General features: G+C 38.2%; 2 protein-coding genes across 2 annotated transcripts in view; both read left to right on the top strand.

Annotated features, from left to right (window-relative positions):
• Positions 1-24461, top strand: part of LOC109397909 (uncharacterized) — a 318606-nt gene that overhangs the window by 262595 nt on the left and 31550 nt on the right. The gene's annotated exons all lie outside the window — the stretch shown is intronic.
• Positions 11583-12684, top strand: LOC109397911 (uncharacterized). The gene is made up of 2 exons (XM_019670250.3): positions 11583-11792; positions 11877-12684. The coding sequence occupies exons 1-2, from the start codon at positions 11687-11689 to the stop codon at positions 12569-12571; spliced, it is 801 nt and encodes a 266-aa protein (XP_019525795.2). The 5' UTR covers positions 11583-11686; the 3' UTR covers positions 12572-12684.

Genomic DNA, 24461 nt, shown 5'->3' with positions numbered 1-24461 from the left:
ATTGTCCGTACAGCAATTTTTTGGTCGAAATAATTTTTCATTAAAATGTTTATAACTTTTTCATACGTCAATCAAAAACGCTGAAATTGGGACCAATTTAACCCATATATTAAAGCTCCATTGGAAAAATTTAGAGTGAGATCGAATAAGTTTTCTGAAAGTTATAGAACTTTTAGTAAAACTTATAAGATTTTTGAACACATTTTTAAAAGAATATATCTCAATATGTACTTGATGAAACTTTTTCAATTTTTTTTGTGTTACAGCTAAGGTTTCATACGCAGCTTAGTTTAAGGTTTTATATTCACTACAAAAATATGAAAAATATGTATATGTTTAGAGTGTCATTTGGAAATTTATCATATTTTGATCAATAAAATTGCTAAGTGTTTTCAACTTTTTTAAACTTTCCTAATGTAATATTTTTATACAGGACCTACTAAACTACATACGAAGAGTAGGTCCCATGGATTTTTCGTTCAGATAATGCACTTTTATTGGTGGAAAACGTTTGGCAGACTATATGTGCAAAATATGCTAAATTTTTAAACATCGTCAACTATATAAGACATTTTTCATATTTTTTGTAGTGAATATAAAACCCCAAACATAGGTGCATATGAAAGCCTTAGATATAAGATGTAAAACAAAAAAAAAATTTAAAAAATCATCAAGTGCAAATTGAGATATATTGTTTTAAAAATGTGTTCAAAAATCTTATAAGTTTTACTAAAAGTTCTAAAACTTTCAGAAAACTTATTCGATCTCGCTCAAAATTTTACCAATGGAGCTCTAATATATGATTCATGATTGATCAAAATTTCAGCGTTTCTGATTGACGCATAAAAAGTTATTAACATTTGAATGAAAAATTATTGTTGGCGCGGTATCTACTGATGGTTTCCCTATACAAGCGACAGAACGAATAACAATAGGTGAATCGCAGAAGCTGTCGAGCAATTGAATTGCTCGTCCGAAAGTTATACTTGTTTAGCAAATAAATTAAGTTAATCTAGAAGATTTTAACCGTAAATAGTGTGTGGAGAGAAGCACTGTGAATTGTAAGAAAATATACAGACAAATTATCTGAATTATTACTAAATAAACCTATTTATAGTTTAAGCTGATCCTCATATACGCTGTGTTTGATCTGCTTTAAAAAGCTGTGCTACGATTGAATCGCCTCCACCACAACAATTATTTTGACAAAAAAATTGCTGAACGGACAATTGTTTGATACACTGTAGTGATTGAACTTTATATGTTTTTGACTTTGAGGCAATGTGGCTATAACTTGAAAATGGGCAAGCTTAACGCAGCTTTTTAAACCTCATTCGAAAGATTATTAAATTTTCTACCATAAAAGATCTTCGAATCTATTGGTTTAGTTAAATAACTTAGTTTTCTAAAGCAAATAAGCAAAAAGTAGTGTTTGCTTTTGTAAATTATCTTTGCAAAATGCGTAATGAATTTGAATTTTCTCTTATGAAAATTTGAGGCCACTGTTCCTTTCTTCAATTCTTTCTTTGACATCAAACGTCTAGCTCCTCTCGTATTCTTGTAATTCCGAATTCAACATTGTATATCAGATCATGAATTTGCAACTGTAAAGGTAAGCACTTTTTTTGCACACTGTGCCACTGGAGCTAGTGCACGCTGGTATCAGCGGCGTCATGTCATGGTCGCATTTTTTCCGCAGTCTAGTTCGTAGATTGTGTACAATCCTCAGTACCCCGTTACGTAATCTATTTTTAGTCCTTTTTCTGTCAGATCGGTGTAACACGCTAAATATAATTTACACAAAAGGCAATTTACACGTAAAAAATACACGGTTATGGATATTATTGGATACCGGACTGGACACACAAAATTTAATGGTTTTCTTTGGTACATCGAGGTCTTGAAATTAGTCTATACTGGTCACCACGCTCTGCAAACCCCCCCCCCCCCCCCCCCCCCTTCACCCTAAAAGCGTGACGCAATTTGTACACGGGATTCGATCCCAGGTCCTCGGCGTGGTAGTCACGTAACTTAGCTATGACACCAGGTTGCTCAACTTTTAAGTATCCGAGCCCGAACATGAGGGGGACACTCCTCTGTCCCAACCCAGGAAAAAGAGTGTACTATGGACTGACATTAACTTTCTTAGCAACGTCACTCCAAACAACGCTGCAACATTTGTAATGCATCTACGATGCGTTACAAGCATTATTAATAACAAATTTTTATCAGGGTAGAAGTTGAAAATAGTTATTTATGCAACAAGTTGCAAAATGATGATTTTTTCAACACGAGTCGTACATTTATCCAACGAGGCTTGCCGAGTTGGATAAATACGACGAGTGCTGAAAAAATCGAGTTTTGCAACGAGTTGCATACAAAGTTTTTTGTAATAACGAAAAACACCCATCTAGCTACACAAACATGTATCAGTAGGAACCACGTGCGCGCGCTCATGCGTGTCGGCGTAGTTTTTCGTGTGATCAGGTAGGCTCTGGTGTAGTAGGCGTCACCAACGATCGAGCTCCCGTTGTCAAACAGTTGTGCGCGGGCAAAAGCAAAAGCAGATTCAGCAGCTGCCTCTACCTACACTTGATTTGTAGTTCGAATCCGAATTGCAATCGTCCTGATTCGGATTCAAGCTGCTCAGTAGATGTAGAAGCAGAGGCTGAATCTACGGAAGGCATGGTGGTAAGTAAAAAGTGCGTTCGAGCAAAAGTGCCGAAAAGTGCTACTTTTCAGCACTCTTAAGAGTGCCGAAAAGTAGTACTTTTCGGCACACTTGCATTAGGGGTGAAAAGTAGGCCATTTCAGCATACTTCAGCCAACTGAAATGTTCAACTTTTCACAACGTAATTACAAAAACAGTTTTTAGGCTCATTTTTTTTCTTCAAATTTTGATAATTTTGCTATATCGAACTGGTTGCCTTTGTGCTGTTTTCACTTATCTTCACTGTTCATGGTAGAATGATGAGCACGAGCACGTTTATGTGTGGCTGTTGTTCCTTTTCCAGTTCAATTGGAGGTCCATTACCTAGTGCTTTTACCCTAATATGAATCACGGTTTGTCTGGTAGAACAAAATTATTTAAAAAAAAATCGGTATCGTTAAAACACCCATCAGACGAAAGCTGAAGGTCCCCCCTTTCATTTGAGGCTAAAACAAGAAAGTTCTATCGGCGGTCCTAGAACAATTTTTTTTTTCAAAAATTTTTTACTATGAGGACACATTCCACGCACTTCTACATAGGGGTTTTTGAACTTCATTGAACGATATTTCCGGGCTCCTGCTGTCGATTTTGATTCTTTTTGCACCAAAATGAAGATAATTACCTATATTCTTCCAATAGTACCTGAAATTTTGAAAATTGCTTCTAGAAAGTAGCAAATTTCTTGGCGTTCGGTCAAAACTCGTTATTTTTTTCGATGGTGTCTTGTTACGCTGTATTTCTTGTTTTCTTTCGAAGTACAAAGGTCCAATTCCCAATTAGAAAGAATAAACTGAATCTTCTACCCAAATCTGATCGTTTGATAAGCTGGTTGGTATGTATATGACAACATATCAATTTTTGGAAGCAAAAGTTTGATTCTCGCACAAAACGTAACGCGTGGAATGTGCCTAACTTGCATTTTCTTCCTTTCAACCTTGAGTGGGCTCGTATGAAGTCGCTCATTAGTAACGTATCATATTAATAGAGTAAACGGGTAAAAACATATTAAAAATTTTCCATACAAAATGTTGCCTAGACAAGTGTAAAAAAATATTTAAGGGAGTTGTAATAGAATTTTACCAATATCTAGGTATATATGTTAACCATCTTCTCCTTATTAACATGTAGAAGAAGTTTTTTCGACTGCCATTCTCCTCGTTTTTATCGACAGTGCCAAATGCTCGAAAAGTTTTACAGTCGTAGTAGGCCACCAATAAAAATATAACGATCAACAAAGTAGCTCGGATGAAATGACCACGTTCCATTATAGGCCGGTATACGTTCTGGTACTTGTATAAGCAATTAACATTTTTCGCTAATTTGAAGGAGTGCTGAGTGGTATAGCATTTGGTATTGAATCATAAAAAATAAAAGAAATCCAAATTCAACATAGCTTTGCTCCAAACTTTTAGAGAAACAAATATGACATGAAATCATAAAGTCACGATCAAAACCGTACCAAGGTGTGCGTGCTGTGTTCGAAGAAGCTTTTTCTGCAACCATCAATATCATCGAAGGTAGTTGATATTCACAGATTTACATATTTGTTTTATATGGCTGAGCCAGAATAAAATAGAAAAGTCCCAATTTGTTGTTATTTGTATTTACAGGTTATTGAGATTATTGATCAACTTTTTCTGAAATATACCAGATATAGAAGTTGGTATTATCCCACAATAATATATCGCAATTACTCATTTAATGTTTATTCGTTCAATGATGAGATCATACCCTTTAGAATTACTCTCTTTAAGTATAAATATAATTTGAATCTTCTACGCAGAGTATCGATATTTGCTGTAATTGCGAAATATGTAGTGCTGCAAGAACTACAGTTCCTTCTTAATTTAAGAGCAAACGCGGCAGACCTAGCACTACTACCGATGATGCAAAAAGATAGTGCTCGTTGCAGTTCTGCTAAAGATGCAAAAGGGAGATTTCATGTTTGCATTGAAAATGTAATCACTGTACTCCATTCTCCTGCAGCATTACAGTAAATACATTTTTGATACGAAAATATCAGTATTGGACGAGAAAACCGCTTTAGATTTTTCAATGATGACGATTATGTTAATGACGGCCTTGAGAACAAAAAATCTCGGATAACAATTAGATATTATGAAAAAGTACCTATTTTACCGAAAAACTAAATAAATCAACGAAATTTTTATTTAAGTTTTGCTTCGTTATTGTAGGACCGCCTTTCTCAAATTATGTGTCGTGACCCACCTGCCCCATTAGAAATACACGCGTTTTAAAGATATGATTCCAGAAAATATCGAGTTGCGGTCATCTTAGGATTCTGGAAAGTGTATGTCGTCTTGTAATTAATTGTAGTATCTTAGCATCTAACATCGTGGCCTTAAGGATGTTTTTCACTTAAAACAGCTTAGTCAAATAAATTGGCAATGTTTTGTGCATAAAGATTTGTAGAACTTGTTTATAAAGTAAAAGTATCAATAACATGTTCAGTTTGCAGTTTTAGCCAATTCATGGTATTTGGAACACACAGCCAATCCCTCATATCACAGACAAGAAGACGTATCTCTTTGAGAAAATTCATTATTTTTTTTGCTGTCTTTTTCATGAACACGCATCCATCTATTGGTAGAACCGCGCGAGACACTGTCGGCCATGATGGGATGCGATTTGATGTTTGCCTAACACGCACACTTTTATACATGTCCCCTGTAAGTTTCGTTTGTATCATTCAGCAACGTGTACACTTTCAAACACCAAAGCGATCGAACATCAGCACCTCTGGTGAAAGAATCGCGGAAATCAAACGAAATTGAATTCATCGATAAATGCATGTGCCAAGCCCTATTGAAGAGTGTTACGTCTGTTTGTCTATGCTCAATAGAGAAAATAATAAAATTCTTTAACCCGTAACGTGGGTAGATCACCTTGGAATGGTGCGTTACGGTGTAAGATCTACCATTTTAAGTTTTGATCTTGCTATTTTCCAGCCTGGTTTATTTAAATGCAGGAACATTCCAGGATCAAGATTTGGTGTACTTTTTACACTATTTATTTATTTATTTTTTATTCTATTTATTTTTCACTGCTAATATACCGTTTGTTTCAGAGGGATGGAGGTAAATTTAACCTATATATAAATAACAATTTACTAAAATATAACAGTGGAGAACGTATCACAATTTAATACTTTTTTCTATTTCAGATTTACAAGCAGGCAATCAGCGATCAAAACGGCGTAGTATCTCCAAAGACAAATCAATCAATCAATTTCCTTAGATAGGTCAAGATTACCGTACGATACAGTGACAAGTGAACCACGTTCTCCGCGTCGATTTATTCGTGCCTAGTTCCATAATTTCGATTTATTTTTCGAACATTTACGATAATGTATTTTTGTTCATCACACCTTCAATTTATATTACGCGTTGCGAACATTCGCGGTTAATACATATGTACAACGGTTTTATTATCCGTAATCTAATTAACACGGGAACGCGAAAAAAGTAATACAAGAACATAGATGAAACTCAAAAGCAACGATTCTAGTTGTTTAGTTGTCCAGTTTTCTCGTAAAGCTACGGCGCGGGTTTCGGTTTTTCAGCATTGGCAAGTAACACTAAACGAAATTGCATACAGTTTATTTTCTGACTGAGAAACGATAAGCTTAAAACGTGTGTTATTACGAGTTGATCCGACATAAGCGTGGTTTAAAAATTATTCATACCCGGTATATAATTAAATTTAATACACAAACATACAATAACATTATTGTATTCTTCCGACAGCCGGCTGGCGGAAGACTAAATCATATCAAGGGTTGCATAGCTCACATCACTTACCAATGTGAATCCAGATCTATGTAACTTTCTATCCCTTCCTTTCCTTCTAACAAACTTCCTTCCTGTGACAACCGTGGGGATGCGGAGGTACACACGGTCTCTAGTAGCAACGGATGTCACACCAACATTCCTTCCCTTCCCCGATGACCGTAAGGACGTGGCCGGCGCCGGTACTGACAATATAAAGTTTTGAACCTTCAAAATTGCACATTGAGGATGGAAAGCTACACCCAGGCCCCATCCATTAGGTTCCCTGTGCAATGTTGACTGTTCTGGTCAGTAACGGAGTAGCAACTACGAATTGTACGGTCATCTCATGCTCATGCTCATGCTCATGCTCAATAGAGAAAATAATAAAATTCTTTAAATAATTGAAAGTTTTGTCAAATGAATTCTATAAGGATGAACACGGTGATTTAATGATAATTACGAGTATTAGAGCATGATGCGGTACACATGTAAATTGAAATTTGAACTCATCATATCCACCTGCTTGAAACTATTACGATTTTTAAGCATTACTGCCTATAATCACGAAACCGACTACTATTTACTGTTTTTTTTATGACCATGGGACTACTATGCTTTTGTGGGAAGTGTCATTAACATCATATAAAAAATCTTTCGACGGAAAGCCATGTTGGCAATTCACAAACTGTTTTTTTCGTTATTACTTAGAACTCCGAGAAAATACAAAAAATATCACACTATTTCAAAAAAAAAAATTGTTCTAGACCCGCCGATAGAACTTTCTCATTTAAGTCTCAAATGAAAGGTGGGACCCTTAGCTTTCGTTTGGTGGGTATTTTAGCGATACCGATTTTTTTAAAATAATGTTTTCCACCAGACACACCGTGGAATATCTATAGACATATGGAATCACAATACAATATACTTTTAATTGAATTGTTACACCGATGAAATGTTTGTTTTCTATAGGCCCTAAGTAAACCTACCGTATATTGACGTAATGACCAATTTTGATCGAAAATACACTCTCTAATATTTATATGGGTGCATACTATCAAATTTCAATATTATTCATGATAATTTATGTTATTGATGCCCTTAAATCATGATTCTGTTATGAAATGTGGTGTTATTCTATAGCAAACACGATTTTTTAGAGGTTAGGCCCTTTAAAAGGGCGTAACTCAAAATTTCGCCCAACGATGATTTTAAAAATTTGCCCAGAGGTGTGGGATAGATAAATAAAGAGAATGGCGTTTCAGGTTTTGATGGTATATTTTATTTTATAATAACGGTAAATGGAGCACCGTTATGGATCGTAAGTGTTTATTCGGAAAGGGAAGATTCAAATATTACGTCCATCGTTTTTCGGGATTTCTAGACCCCCCCTCCCCCGTCTGTCACGTAATTTTGTATACCCGATACACGTACTGTCACACTTTTCTAGAAACCCCCCCCCCTCCCCCAAATGTTGGACGTAATTTTTGAACGTTCCCAAAGTCGGCCAAATTCTTCGCAATTCAAATCAAATCATGCGTTCATTTTCGTTCTTGATGTTTTTTGTCGTCTAAACTTTCTTGGTAAGTTTTTTTTTTGTATTTTCGTGACCATTCAATAATGATACTGGAAAAACTTGTAATAAGAAGGCATAAAATGTTGCTAATTGACAAATTGAGAGATGAAATTTGTGAAAAAAATCGCGTTCTGGTGGGATCCAAACCCACGACTCCGTATTCGCTAGACCGGCGCTTTAACCAACTAAGCCACAGAACAAGTAATGATTCTGCGGAATAGAAAGCCAAACTGACTCCGAAACCGCACCGTGAACACTCCTATTTCACAAACTCATCTCTCTTTCGGCTTAGATGCCAATCCACAACACACTCCTGTTTGTGCCCACTAACTACAAGTGAGAGCAAATTATTTTTATGAAGCCGAGACTTACTCTCGCACTCCGCATACCTAGCCACCAGGCAGTTTGTTTTGCTGGTGTCTAATTAGTATCATCTCTCCATAAAAATTAGTATGATCTCTCATTTTGTAATTAGCAACATTTCATGCCTTCTAATTACAAGTTTTTCCAGTATGTTTCAGACATACCAGCAAATCTGGCAAAATACCAGTAAAATGGGCAATATAGGCATTAAATGCAATAATGACTCCATTAGTCTTCATCGTGCTATTGGGTTTTATGATATACTTGACCAGAGGAGCTTGGGTTTCCCAAATTTTCAATCTTTTTCTCAATTCTCTTACACTGATAGACAATACGATGACCTGTAAAGTCCGATTGATCTTCTCTGTCCTTGAAGTTTCTTACCGTATTGGCTGTTTCTCGGAAATTTCTACAGGAGTTCCTCGGACATTTTTTCAGGAGTCTCTCTGAATTTCCTCGTAAATTCTTGCAGGAGTTCCTAGGAAATTTCTCCAGATATTTCACAGGAATTCCTCTAGAAGTTATCCGGGAATTTCTCCATGAGTTCCTCGGAAAATTTTCCAGGAATTCCTATGCAAATTCCTCCCGGCAGTTCCCCGGAAATTCCTTTTGGAGTTCCTCCGAAATGTCTCCAGAAGTCCGTCCATAAGGAATTTCTTTAGAATTTTCACGGGAAGTCCTTCAGAAGCTCCCCAGGAATTTATCCAGAAGTTCCGCAAAAAATCTTCTAGAAGTTTTGCGGAATTTCTTGCAGGTGTTTCACCAGAATTTCTCCATGACCTCCTTGGGAATTCCTCCAAGAGATTGATGGGAATTCTTCCAGTAGTTCCACGGGACTTCGTTTAGATCCTCGGAAATTCCTCCAAGAGTTCCACGAGAAATCCTTCGGGAGATTCTGAGGAATTCCTCCTGGAGCTCCTCGGGCATCCCTCCCGGCAGTTCTTCTGAAATTCCTCCAAGAGTTCCACGAGAAATCATCCCGAAGTTTTTCGAGAATTCCTCAACAAGTTCTACGGAAATTCCTCCCTGCAGTTCCTCCGAAAAACTTTCAAGAGTTTGTAACCTGCTCATCTGTCTTGATGGCTGTGGTGAGAATCATAGTCTTCGCCTAATGAGTCTCAAATGCTGCTCTAAGCCTCGCCAATCAAAACAGGGGTTTTGGTCAATCTATTCCGTGTAAATTCACCACACTTAACAACAGCAACAACATTACAATGTCTACGGATTGATCGTTACCAATTGTCGGTCAATCGCGCCGCATGCCTTTTGGATGCTCCGCTGGGCGCAAGCTGCTTTTGCCTAATTAATGTACCCGATATCACCTCAGAAACACCACCCAATTATATCACCCTAGATCATTATCAACATTGCCATAAAGACCCTGATCACCGGTATTAGGAACCCTAAGAAGGGTACGCTTATTCTCTTACAAGAGACTCATGATGATCTCCCGTTATCATGAGTGCCTAATGATCGTGAACCACTCACAAGGTCAACCGATCAAGATCGATAAATGCAATGCCAATGCTACATTCCACCATCAGTTATCGGTTATTCGTCAAGCAGACAGTGTGATACGTGATACCCGGAATGAAGAATTCTATCTACAATTGTGTTTGGATGGTCTGACCGATGTAAGTCAGCGAGGCTCATTGTGTGAGAAGTGTAGCTCTTACCTTTTTTATTTCCTTTAGAGCGCAGTGAAAAGTGATTGTTTCGTAATAGCAATGGCTCTAGTGTTACTCCCAATAATGGAGTAGAAAAGTAGAAGTTTGAGATCGGTAAGCCATAGCGCAGAAGCGCAGCTTTAACAGCATTTTAAAGCATACATACCATGGCTCCAACTAATGAGCAGATTCAATGCCTACTTCAGGCCTTTCTTTGATACCAGCATGTTTCATGGTGAAGGTGGTGATATCGAGTGGTGGTGTCGTCAATGGCGTGCGAAGCAGTGGGGTGGCCGGCATGGCGCTGGTAGTCTTTCCCCCCAATCTGTCCGGACAGGCCTGGACGATTTGCAGACGCCGTGGGATACACAACCACACTATCATCACTCCCACAGAACCCTAGGTTTAGTTCATCAATAAATGTAAGTAAACACTATTTGATCACTCCACTTTATTATATGAGGCGGGAATTCCTCTTTTGATCTGGGATGGCTCGATTATTCTCTTTTTCAGCGATGGTTCCGCTTTTTTTCGAACCTGTTTCTATGCTACGAGTCAAGTATATGGGTCGGGGGACCAATACTCGTAGAAACCATTCTATTCTACTCAAATTTGTCTCCAAGTCTCATGCGCCCTCTGCGGAGTGGTGACAAGTTCCCTGGGATTTCCTCCAGGAGTTTCTCGAAAGTTCTTCCAGGAATTTCTTGGAAATTTCTTCCAGTAGTTCCTCGGAAATTTCTTCAGGAATTCCTCGGATTTTTTCCAGGAGTTCCTCGAGAATTCCTCCTGGAATATCTCCTGGAATTCCTCCTTCGGAATTCTTCTGAGATTCAATGGATGTTTTCCCGAAGTTCCTCAAAAATTTCTCCACAAATTTCTCCACAAGTTTTCTGGGCATTCTTCCAGAAGTTTCCCGGGAAAATGTACGATTTTTCGGGTCTTTTGTGACATTTCGACAGTTTGTTTTTGAATATCTGTCCCACAATTTGTAAAATATGTGATATTTATTTGACCTTTCGCTGACGAACAACCTGTTGCTTTTTTGTGGAACAGAAAATAGATTGATGATGTCTATTAGCGAAAGGGAATTTCGAAAGAAGGATTAGAATGCTTCTACCACATTAGCATTCATTAGCCCCAATGATTGATATCTTCATTTGTATAAAACACGATGTGTATTTCCAGCCGAATGTTTCCTATCCTAATGTAGACCACATTCCTACGCACAGTCGCCAACGCTTTCTTGTGACTCAGTAATGTCACAGAGGCTAGAGTATCATAAATCTTAGATTTGCTCCCAGCGAACATAGTTCAGACTTAGAAGCACGGACGAAATTCGCAGTCTCTTTCCCCGATATGCGATAAATCGGTCCCCAGCGGACTCCATACACGATCTCGCTTTGACTTGTTCCGCGCATTCTGTTCTCGTCGTCGTCGAGTACGTAATAAAACACTGATAAGAAAACTCGGTCGACATTGAGACTCTATCATATAGCGCCTCGGCTCAATTCAGCTTAAAGTTCTAGTTCCCGGTTTGTCGTCACATGCGAATGTCGAAGAAATCCGCAAGCAGTGTCAAAAAATGGTGTCGTGGTCGTGGCCAAAATCTCCGCGGATGCCGTTAGGCAGATTAATGGTGGTCATTTGTTTGGCGATTTTCGGTGGTTTGGCTGAGGCCGTCGTTGATGGTAATTTGGGTTGACGTTCTCTTTTAATCCTTATTGAGCGGAAACTAAGCTGGGTTTGTTTCACTTTTCTCGGTTGAATTGAAGTGCCATCGAACTGTCTTCAGCACACGGATATAACGGGGACTTACGATCAGTACTGGGCGCTGGACGAGATTGGAAACCAGCGATCGGAGGACGTCCCGATCGATTTCTACATGTACATTGAGGTTCGGAACTTCGAGGAGGAGATCGCGATGCTGCTTTCGAACAATGATCGATCGTTTGAGTATCCGGACTTTGCCAGAACGTACGAGATTCGGCTGGGTAATGTCTATACGGTTATCTACAGGGAGACGATCAAGATGCAGGCTTATCACAGTCCGAAGGATAAGCTATTCCCGGGTGATAAGTTTATGATAAGGTTCCGGATCTTGAAAGAGGGTAACATCACGATCACTCTGGATGACAACGATCGGAAGCCTCTGTTGAACGTGTTTGATGTTCATGGTCCGCTGGACGTGAAGTACATAAGCTTCGGGTCGCGAATGAACGCCTATCCGATAACGTTTCACTTCAAGTGCGATCAGGACATCCCAAGTACTGAGGAACCTCATGCAGATGCCCTTCATGGATGCCCGGTTTGTCCCAAGCAGAAGTGTGAAGTGATCGTGAAGGCATGTGCCGATAATAACAAGGACCCAGGTGCGTCCGACCCGGAGAAACAAAAATATTACTTCTACTTCAACATGTATCTGAGCAACAAGAACAAAGCGAAGAACTCGGCTGCCCAACTGAATTGAACCTCTTCGCCGCGAGTTTGGGGTTGCAATCTAGACGTACATATCCACATCGTTTTATACCAGAATAAATACCCTCAATTTATCCGGGTAACGATCGATTGCACAGTTTTATTATCCGATAACTTCGATCCGACACAAGCATTAAACATTATCATAAAATCAGCACTTTCGATCGCACCCCCAATTAATCAACCGTGGGGTTTTAATCGCTCCATCCCATCATGCCACCGGTTCTTCGCCATTCCACTACCCACTGTCCAAGTCTACGCAAAAAAAAATCTAGAAAATATTGAACGATAAAATTTACAGCGCCACAACCCCAGAACTGAAAACAGAGGGGGGCGGCTGACTTTTATTGTCACCTCCACTAGTTTTGGACCAGTTTGTGCGCTTGTCGGCAACGCGATCTCTTAGCATGCTGAAGCTGATGCTATTTCGATAGGAACCTAACGATGGGACCTGCGATGGGTGTGTCCCCTCGCATCATCCCACCAGTCGAGTTGCCGATTGAAAATACCAACAAGGACATTATTAGAGTAAGCACCTTGCTTTTCCTGTGCGTCCTCTGTGGAGTTTCATCGCATCAGCAGGCTGGCGACCATTAAAATAGCTCCGCTGACAAATGGAATGCTCCCTGGGTTGGCGGCGTAAATTGTTCTATCTGGCTGGATAAGTTGAACCATTTATACACGCAATTGGCATTCTTTTTTTTTTCTTTTATAATAGTTTATGGTGTTTCGATCGAGCAGCTGCCCCTCCCAGCGAAGACGTCTGATTTGTGGTGCTAGATTTTATCTGGCACTTTTCAATCTTAATGGCCTGCGGTATAAAGAGTTATGTTTAAATTTTTGTTGATGACTATTGGGGTAAGTTGTTGGCGGGAAAATATCTGTATGCCTGTGAACTAATATTATTGAATCAAACGGGTTTATCTATGAGCATGAGCATGAGCTCAGACTGAGTCAAAATTTTCGATATGTTTTTTTGGAACAATTTTTGCCTTTCTCGTACACTAAGTGTACTGGAAAGGCTATATGTTCACTCCAAAAATGACTTTTTGATAGAAGGCCCGGAGGGTCGAGTCACATATACCAATCAACTCAGCTCGACGAATTGAGGTGATGTCTGTGTGTGTGTATGTGTGTGTGTGTATGTGTGTATGTGTACAAAAAAACTCAAAAATTACTTTTTGACAGTGAACCTCAACAGATGTTAATGACTGACGGTTCATTCGACGCGGAATCTGGTCCCATTGTTTCCTATTGAAAATGGTTTGGATCGGTCCAGCCGTTCCGAAGTTATGGCCATTTAGGTGTTCCGGACTGGTACCCTTGGAAGGGGCCATACATAAAAATGTAACAAACACATACATGCGATACATCAAACTGCGGCATTTTCGATAACCTGATAAACAGTTAACAAGAACACAGTCTCAGACCATATCTGAACCGGTAGTGTTACTGACCCGGTTCCGGATGTCCCGCTGGAAGTGGCCAAATATAAAAGTGATTCAAACCCATGCATGCGACACATCAAACAACGGCATTTTCGATAAAATGATGAACAGTTAGCAAGAAAACAGTCTCAGTCCATATCTGAACCGGTGGTGTTCCGGAACCGGTTCCGGATGTCCCGTTGGAAGTGGCTAAATATAAAAGTGATCCAAAACTATGCATGCGACACATCAAATCGCGGCAATTTCGATAACCTGATGAACAGTAGTCTTCCGGAACCGGTTCCTGGTGTCCCGCCGGAAGTGGCCAAATATAAAAGTGAACCAAATCCATGCATGCGACATATCAAAGCGCGGCTTTTTTGATAATGAAAGGTTGGCATAAAAAAAATATTCAGGTCATATTTGAACCGGTACTGTTTCGGAACCGGTTCCGGGTGCCCCGCCGGAGGTGGCCGTATATAAATTTATCAAAACTTATGCATGCGGCACATCAAATCACGACTTTTCCGACAACTTGATGACCGCTTATCAAGGAAGTAGACTAAGACCGCATTAGGGACTGCCAGTAGTGCCGAAACTAGCTCCGGGTTTCCCTCTAAAAGCGACCAAATATAAAATTGAACCAAACACATGCATGCGACACAGCAAAGCGCGGCTTTTTTGATAATAACCTTATAAACGTTAGCAAGCAAATAGGCTCAGACTATTTAAGAAACTACAGGTAGTGTTCTGAAACCGGTTCCGGGCCGGAAGTGTAACCAAACCGATGCATTGTGGTATCGTGACTTTTTAGGTAACATGATGAACAGTTGCAAGAAAATAGACGCATGCCATATCAGTGTGATACGGAACTGATTCCAGGTGTCCCGTCAGAAATGGTCAATTGTAAAAGTGAACCAATACATGCTGCATATCAATGACTTATTCAGTAACATGATAAACAATTAGCCAGTGAATAATCTCAGACCATATTTGGGAGAACCGGTAGTGTTCCAGAACTGGTGACGAGACGAGTAACCCGTCGGAAGTGGTAAAATATAGAAGGGAACCAAACCATAGCGGCGTTATTGATAATCTGATGAACGGTCAACAAGAAAATAGTCTCAGGCCACATCTAGAACTAGTAACAGTATTTCGGAATCGATTGCGGGTGTTCCATCGGAAGTGATTAAAAAGAAGTGAACCAAAATCATACATGCGACACATAAAATCGCGGCTTTTTCAAAAAATAGCCTCAGATCACATTAATATTCGGCTTTTTAGGTAACCCGATGAATAGTTGACATAGTATCAGCCCATATGTGACACAACCGGAATCGATTCCTGGTGTCCCGCCGGAAGTGGTCAAACGTAAAATTGAACAAAACGCATGCAAGCTGCTCATCAAATAGCAGAATTATAAAAGTGAACAAAATCGTAGCTTTTTTGATAGCCTATGAAAGTTGGGTAAGATTATAAGTGAAGAAATGGTCAAAGTCTTCATATATACTAGAGAACAAAATCGTGATTAAAGCGATCTCATCAAATCACACCACATCCGATTCTTTTTTTTTTGCACGGGTCTGGTTTTTGCTGTAACTCAGTCAATTTTCAACAAATTCTCATGAAATTTTGTACCCATGTAGGCACGATCAGTGTACAAAATTTCATTAGAATCGTTTCAAAATTGACTGAGTTATAGCAAAATAACGACCCGTGCAAAAAAAAAAGAATCGGGTTTCAGATTCCTGCGGTGTTAATATATAGTAGAATGGATCAACGCTTTATGGAAAAATTATAATTTGATCGCATCAACACCGAATAAAGTATTTTCAATTTTTAGTCTCCTTTTGCTTCTAAAACTAATGCTAACAATTTGCGTGCGGCTGGTTGAGCCCTCGCTCTTCTCATTGCGATTAAAATTTGAATGGAAATTTTTTTTCGTAAAGAGGTCAAATTTAACATTAATTGTGCTAACAATAAAATATAGCCTAAAGTGTGCAAAAAAAAAAAACTGTGTCGAAGATCACAAACTGATCTGTGATTGTGAATAAACTTAACCTTCTTCATGCATTAGCTGACGCTCACCCCGCTGCTGTAGTGAATGGAATGGGGTCATAATGATCCCAATGTACGTTTAGGGTTAAAGTGGTCAAGCAGTCAACTGAGGAGAGATCTGATATTTTTTAGCTCTGGTTTGCTGTTTAACATAACATCGGAATATGTACCATCAATAAGCTTCCCAAATCGAATCGAATTGGAAGTTAAAATTGTGCTTTTCTATATAAAGTGATTCAGGAACATTTTGGCTAACGTCGACGGAAAGATCATGAGTACATATTTGTCGAGAAAGGCACTATCACCACTACGTGGATTAATCTGGGTTTTTTTCAATCACCTTCAGTGTCAAGTGTGCGATTAGTTGCGCCTCCGGCTCGAGCATTGTGATTGAAATTTGTGAGAGATTTTGTGTGGTAAAACTAACTTTTTTAACATTTTTTTTATGAGGAGCTAATTTTTTTTTAGAATCATGTAACTGATCATGTAGGAAGTGTCGATAAACATTGACAATGACCGCAACAGAGCGTTCATGATTAACAAAAATTTTAATCATGATTAATCATTGATGATTAAAATTCAAATTTTGGTGATTATTGATTATGATTAATGATTAATTCGATTTTTAGGATGATTAATGATTATGATTAATGATTAAAATTGGTTTTAGCTGTGATTATTGATTATGATTAATGATTAAAAATGGCTCATTGATTAAAAATCATGATTAATCATGATTAATCAATCACGAAAAACTGGAAATGATTAAAATATATTTATTGTTTTACATGTTTTTGAAGTTTCAAAAGTAAAAGGTAACTCTGTCCGAGAGATTTTTGAAAAAAACATTATAAATTATATTATTTAGAACAGCATTTGAACCAATTTAAATTGGATTAAATATTTTATATGATGAATCATTTTTCGTGATGAATGATTAATGATTGATTAATATTTTTTCTTATGATTATGATTACTGATTAATGATTAGATTTCCAAAACAGTGTGATTAAGATTAATGATTAATGATTAAATGAGATTTTTTTGTGATTATGATTAATGATTTTGATTAATCTTAAGCATTAATCATTAATCATGATTTAATTTATGATTAATCATTAACGCTCTGGACCGCAAAGTGATCCAACGCTCGAGAAAAAGTTGTATGCTTTTGAAAACTGTTGAAAATCTTTAAGCGATCTGGGTACAAAAGGAACATAATCACACGACACGACGCGGAAACAGGACATAACACTTTTTGTTCTTACAAATAACGAAAAAAGGATATAAATTTACCTTTTTTAACGACCGGTTTCGGGTTTGTTGTCACCCATCATCAGGACGATGTCCAACCCAGTTCTAAAGGTCTACGTGGTTTATGAACGACCCCTTACGTACTCTTTTAGGAATTCCTCAGGAATTTCACCGATTTCTTTGGTACTTCCTCAAAGCATTTCTTCAGAAACACGTCCTGGATTTCCCTCAGGAATTGCTTCTTGAACTTCTTCAGGAATTCGTCCTTCCAAATATTCCACCAGGAACTCTTCCAGGATTCCTCTGGGAATTCCTCAAGCGATTTCTCTAGAGACTCCTCCAGAAGTTGCTCCTTGAAACTACATATACTGCAAGATTCAAGCAAGGATGGTGGCTATCTATATTCATTTATCAGCTACATTCCAGTATTCTGTCTAATACAATTTACCATATCATGAAGATTGTCATTTATACTACTAATGTTTACTCTTTCAGCGGCAACCAGGTAAATGTTTGAACAAAAATTATAACAATTGCCAAGGAAAGCATCCCATAAAACCCCATCCAACTTGCAACTCCAGATATCTATGAAGTGGGCCAAGTTGTTGGACATATTCTGAGTAGATATCTAATCAACATTTCCTTTCCATCCCCGCTGATCGTAAGGACCTGGCCAGGTATCGAACAAAGAGATCGTTCAATGAATGGTTTATCAAGTCTCAGGCAACATTTCTGGCGCGTTAAACGTCTCTATTGACAGCCTCCCCAGGATGTGTACGGTCGGTATGCTATGCTATGCAAGATTCTTCCACCAGAAACTCCTCCAGGGATTCCTCCTGAAAGAGGTCCAGTGATTCTTCAAGGAAATCCTCCAATAATAGAGATTCCTTCAGGAATAGCTTCAGAAATTTCTGCAGTGGTACTTCCAGGCATTCCTCCAAGAGTTCCTCCAGGAATTCCTCGAGGCATTTCTCCAGGATTTTATTCAGGGGATCCTCCAATATCATTGAAAATTGCACCAGGAATTACCCCAGGAATTCCTTCGGAAATTCCTTCGGGAAATACCTTCGGAATTGATCTAGGAATTTCGCCAGGTATTATTTCAGAAATTCTTCCCCGAATTTATACAGGAATTATTTCATAGTTTCTACAGGAGTTTCTACTAGGATTCCTACAGGAATTCCACCAAGAATTCCTTCAGGAACTGCCCCAGGTATTTCTTCAAGAATTCCTCCAGGAACTGATTAAGGAATTCCCTTCGGAAATTTCAACAGTAATTCCTCCAGGAATTTATCTAGGGAACCCTCGAAGGATTCCTTCAGAAATAATTTCAGGAATTTCTTCAGGAAATCCACCAGGAATTTTCCAGGGATTCATCCGGGAATACCTTCAGGGTTTGCTCCAGAAATTTATCCTTGATTTTCTACTTCAGGTATTCCTCTATGGATTCCTCCAGAGATTTCTCCAGAAATTCCACTATGAATTCCTCCAGGGATTCCGCTAAGGATTCTACCAGTGATTCCTCCTGGAATTTCTCCTGGATTCCAAGGATTTTTCAAGAATTTCTTCATACTTTTCTCTAAGGACTCCACCAGAAATTCCTTAAGAGACTTCTTCAGAAATGTTGGATCGAAGAAAGATGATTCGGATCCACCTCGTCAAAGCCGTTTTTTGGTCTTTTCAAGCTGTAATAACATGTTTATTTTGTAATTCATTTTACACTTTGTTTAGGAAATTTACTTACGTTAAGGTATCCAAATAATGCATAAAGAGTTCGATTCCAACAATGATTAATTTTACAATAATATAGAGCAGCGTGATACAAACGTGGCTTCGACAGTGAGGAAGAAGCCATCGAAGTCGCGCTGGAGGTGAAACAAGTTCACGCTAACGGAGGTTTCACTATCAGAAACTGGCTCTCTAGATCTGTCACGGTTCTTCGACGGGTCGGAGACCCTGGCTTGCAGGATTCGAAGCAGATTGAGGCCACCAAAGAGAAGATTGTTGAGCGAGTTCTTGGGATGTCCTGGGTGCCAAGCGATGCCCAGTTTACGTTCGTGGTGGACGCAAGTGTAGGTGACGTGATGCCAACAAAACGCAACCTTCTACGATGTGTCATGATCATATTCGATTCTCTGGGACTGATGTCCCACTTTCTGATTCATGGACGGGTCATCATACAGAATGTTTGGAGGACGCAGACAGGCTGGGACGAGGTAGTTTCAGCAGAAATTCAAGCAAAATGGCAATATTTTCCTGGATTTTCTACGACTGACATCGGTGAGCTTCAACTCCACATATTTACCTATGCAAGCGAGGACGCGTACGCCGCCGGACAGAGATTGGGAATCAAATCTACTGTGTTCTCGTGATGGCTAAGGCGAAGGTGGCGCCACTAAAGGCTCTATCTATCCCGCGGTTAAAACTCCAGGGTGCTCTACTGGGCGCTAGGATGATGTGGCCCGTTATCTAAGCCCATTCGCTACCCATTGCACAGTGGGAAAAATCGACCCAAAAAACGGATCTTTTAACGCCGCTGGATTCGGTACGAGTAGTTGACCATTTCTGACGTAAAAAATTCCGAGAAATCGATTGGTGCTATTTTTATTCACCGCACGGCACGGGAAGTGCTCCATTTTGCCCCATTTTGCCCAATTTTCATACAAAAAGAAAATCTAAATGTACTTTCAAACAACTAACACGACTGTAGATCACTGTAAATAGATGCAGGTGTAATTGGAAGTTAATTGGAATCATTAGAATACATGAAAGATTATTTTAAATGCTTATTTTGCCCCATATGTCCCAACAACTGTCGGATATTCACATTTTTTCCTAATTATGAATGGATTTTTAATGTTACTGACTTGAAGTTGATTTGTTTGGCATAAACAAAAAGCGCTAGATCTTTTATCACCAGAATCATTTTCGGAAGTTGTCCAATTTGCCCCATTTTGTCCTATTTTCATGAAAAAATGAGATTTAAAATGTATTTATGAAAAACAAATACTGCTAGGGAACGTTGAAATTAGTTTTAGGTGCAATTAGAAGCTAACAGTTATCATGCACATATATGAAAGATATTTTCCCTATTTTACCCTACATGCCCCTAAAACTACAAAATAATAACATATTTTGTATGATTTTGTAATGTCACTGGATGCAAAACATGAAGCCCTGGATCATTTTTTATATACACAAATGCGATTTATCGATTAATACTACAATCATGCTCGGAATGGTATAAATAGCTGTCCATTTCACCCCAATTTGCCCTCATTTTTGTCATGTAATGAATAAATCAATTTCCCTTATTAGCATTGGTACTGAAACCAATGTTATTAAAAAGACACATATATGACTTTTTTATAATTTCAGCTTTTGATGGGGAATTAAGGGCATAATAAGCATTTTATAAAATATGTCAAATATGCGCTAAACTGATTAAATAGGGCGTCTCAAAGCACCAAATCATATATATTTAAGATGCCTCACTTAATCAGTTATGTGCATATTTGCCACAAATTAAGATTAGGATTAATGCCTATTATACCCTGTATGCCCCACCAAAGTCATATATTTTAACAGTCCTTTCGATTACATTGGTTTCAGTAACAAAAGTCCATCAATTCGGACTGAAGCAAATGGGAGAAATCAATTAATTCATGTGGCGACAATAAATCAGGGCAAATTGGGGTAAAATGGACAGCTATTTGTACCCTCCCGTGAATGATTCTAAACCTTATCGATAAACCGTATTTGTATGTATAAAAATTGATCTAGGACTTCATGTATTGCAACCAGTGACATAACAAAACAATAGAAAACATGTTATCATCCAGCAGTTTTAGGGGCATGTAGGGCAAAATACAAAAAATATCTTTCATTTATGCGCATGATAGCTGTTGGCTTCCAATTGCAACTAAAACTATTGTCATTGTTGAATTACAGTATCTGTTTCTTATAAATACATTTTAAATCTCATTTTTCTATGATAATAGGGCAAAATGGGGCAAATTGGACAACTTCCGAAAATGATTCTGGTGATAACAGATCTAGTGCCTTTTGTTTATGCAAAAAAAAAGAAATGCAAATCAATATCATTAAAAATCCATTCATAATCATGAAAATTCACAATTTCCAGCAGTTGTTGGGGCATAGGGGGCAATATAAGCATTTAAAAGAATCTTTCATATATGTTTATGATTTCTATTAACCTCTAATTACACCTGCAGCTATTTTCAATGATTTACAGTCGTGTTAGTTGTTGGAAAGTACACTTTGATTCTTTTTTTGTATGAAAAAGGGCAAAATGGGGCAAAATGGACCACTTCCCGTGCCGTGCGGTGAATGAAATTAGCACCAATCGATTTCTCGTACTTTTTTATGCCAGAAATGGTCAACTTCACGTACCGAAACCAGCGGCGTTAAAAGATCCGTTTTTTGGGTCGATTTTTCACACTGTGCAGCAGTTTTAGGGGCATGTAGGGTAAAATAGGGAAAATATCTTTCATATATGCGCGTGATAGCTGTTAACTTCCAATTGGACCTAAAACTAATTTCAACGTTCCTTAGCAATTATGCAATTCTGAATTGCATTTTAAATCTCCTTTTTCTATGAAAATAGGGCAAAATGGGGTTCGATTCCCGGTCGGTCCAGGATCTTTTCGTAAAGGAAATTTCCTTGACTTTCTTGGGCATAGAGTATCTTCGTGCCTGCCACACGAAATACACATGCAAAATGGTCATTGGCAGAAGAAGCTCTCAGTTAATAACTGTGAAAGTGCTCATAGAACACTAAGCTGAGAAGCAGGCTTTGTCCCAGTGAGGACGTTACGCCAAGAGGAGGAGGAGGGGCAAATTGGACAACTCCCGAAGATGATTCTGGTGATAATAGATTCAGTGCAATTTGTTTATGCCAAAAAATCAACTTCAAATCCGTAACATTAAAAATCCATTCATAATTAGGTAAAAGTTTGAATTTTCGGCAGTTGTTGGGGCATATGGGGCAAAATAAGCAATTTAATGGATCTTCCATGTATTTTAATGATTGCCATGAACCTCTAATTACACCTGCAGCTATTTTCAACGATCTACAGTCGTGCTTGTAGTTCGAAAGTACATTTTGATTCTCTTATTGTATGAAAAAAGGGCAAAATGGGGAAAAATGGACCACTTTCCGTGCCGTGCGGTGAATGAATTTAGCACCAATCGATTTCTCGTATTTTTTTACGTCAGAAATGGTCAACTTTATGTACCGAAACCAGCGGCGTTAAAAGATCCGTTTTTTGGGTCGATTTTTCCCACTGTGTGCTGGATGATCACATTTTTTGTATTGTTTTGTAACTTCACCATACATCATGGTTGCAACATGAAGTCATTGATCATTTTTGATACATACAAATACAGTTTATCGATTAGCTTTAGAATCATTCACGGGAAGGTACAAAGAGATGTCCATTTTACCCCAATTTGTCCTGATTTTTTGTCGTCTCATGAATAAATTGATTTCTCGTGTTTGCTTATGTCCGAATTAATCGACTTCTGGTACTGAAACCAATGTGATCAAAAGGACAGGTAAAATATTTTTCTGTTTTTCTGATTCTTGCTTTTGGTGGGGAATTGAGGGCATAATAAGCATTAATCTTAATCTTAATATGTGTCAAACATGCACAAAACTGATTAAATGTAGCATCTTTAATATATACATATTGGTATTTAAGACGGCCTATTTAATCAGTTTTGTTCATATTTGACACATTTTATCAAATGCTTATTTTACTCTTAATTCCCCATGAAAAGCTGAAGTTATAGAAAATGTCATATATGTATATATGACTGTATTTTCGATTACATTGGTATTAGCACCAATGAAAATAAGGGATAATAACTTCATTAATTATAAATTCATTACATAACAAAAGAGCGAATTGGGGCAAAATGGACAGCTGTTTGTACCATTCACGGAATGATTCTAGTACTAAACGATAAACCGCATTTGTATGTATCAAAAATTATCTCATTCATGTTTTGCAACCAGTGACATTACAAAACCATACAAAATATATTATTATCCAGCAGGTTTTGGGGCATGTAGGGTAAAATAGGGAAAAGATCTTTTATATACGCGCATGATTACTCTTAGCTGCCAATTGTTCCTAAACCTAAATTCAACATTCCCAACAATATCTGTTTCTTATAAATACATTTTAAATGTCCTTTTTATATGAAAATAGGGCAAAATGGGGCAAATTGGACAACTCCCAAAGATGATTCAGGTGATAATAGATTTAGCGCTTTTTGTTTATGCCAAAAACTCAAGTTCAAATCTTTAACATTAAAAATCCATTCATAATTAGGTAAAAGTGTAAATTTCCAGCAGGTGTTGGGGCATATGGGGCAAAAACAAGCGTTTGAAAGGATCTTTCATGTGTTTTTATGATTGCTATGAACTTCTAATTACACCTGTAGCTATTTTCAACGATCTACAGTAGTGCTTGTTGTTTGAAAATACATTTTGATTCTCTTCATGTATGCAAAAAGGGCAAAATGGGGCAAAATGGATTACTTTCCGTGCCGTGCGGTGAATGAATTTAGCACCAATCGATTTCTCGTATTTTTTTACGTCAGAAATGGTCATCTTCACGTACCGAAACCAGCGGCGTTAAAAGATCCGTTTTTTAGGTCGATTTTCCCCACTGTGCAGTGGTCCAGTGTAGAATTTTTCGTTTGACGAAAAGTCTTCCCCGAGCGGGAATCGAACCCACTCTCCGAGACTTAAGAAACGCCCAGAGGGTTGATGCCACTAACCGCACGGTGACGAAGCCCTTTCGACAGAAATCCCTAAAAGAACCAAGGTGAGAATTCTTGAAATAATCCCTGCAGGAATCTCTAAAGGAAACCAGTTTCGGGAAAACCCCGTGAAATAATCCTGGAATAAATCTCTCCGGTGTAATCAATGAAGGAACCAAGGGAGAAATTATTGATGGAATTCTGTGAGCAATTAATGAAGGAATTCTGGAAAAAATCACGTAGGGTAAACGCTCCCTTAGTGGAGGTAGTACCAATAGTGGTGGTAGTGGCAATTTAGCACGTTTTTGACCAAAAAGCTCGAAAATAACATTTTTAATAGATGCATTATAC

Source organism: Aedes albopictus, chromosome 1 (assembly GCF_035046485.1).
Source record: "Aedes albopictus strain Foshan chromosome 1, AalbF5, whole genome shotgun sequence".
Taxonomy (NCBI): domain Eukaryota; kingdom Metazoa; phylum Arthropoda; class Insecta; order Diptera; family Culicidae; genus Aedes; species Aedes albopictus.
This window is presented reverse-complemented; position numbering and strand designations above follow the sequence as displayed.

Excerpts from the sequence above, each read along its gene's own strand:
- LOC109397911 (XM_019670250.3), top strand. The coding sequence starts at position 11,687 with ATGGTGTCGTGGTCGTGGCCAAAATCTCCGCGGATGCCGTTAGGCAGA. Across the intron at positions 11,793-11,876 it reads GGCTGAGGCCGTCGTTGATG|TGCCATCGAACTGTCTTCAG; the intron begins GTAATTTGGGTT and ends GTTGAATTGAAG.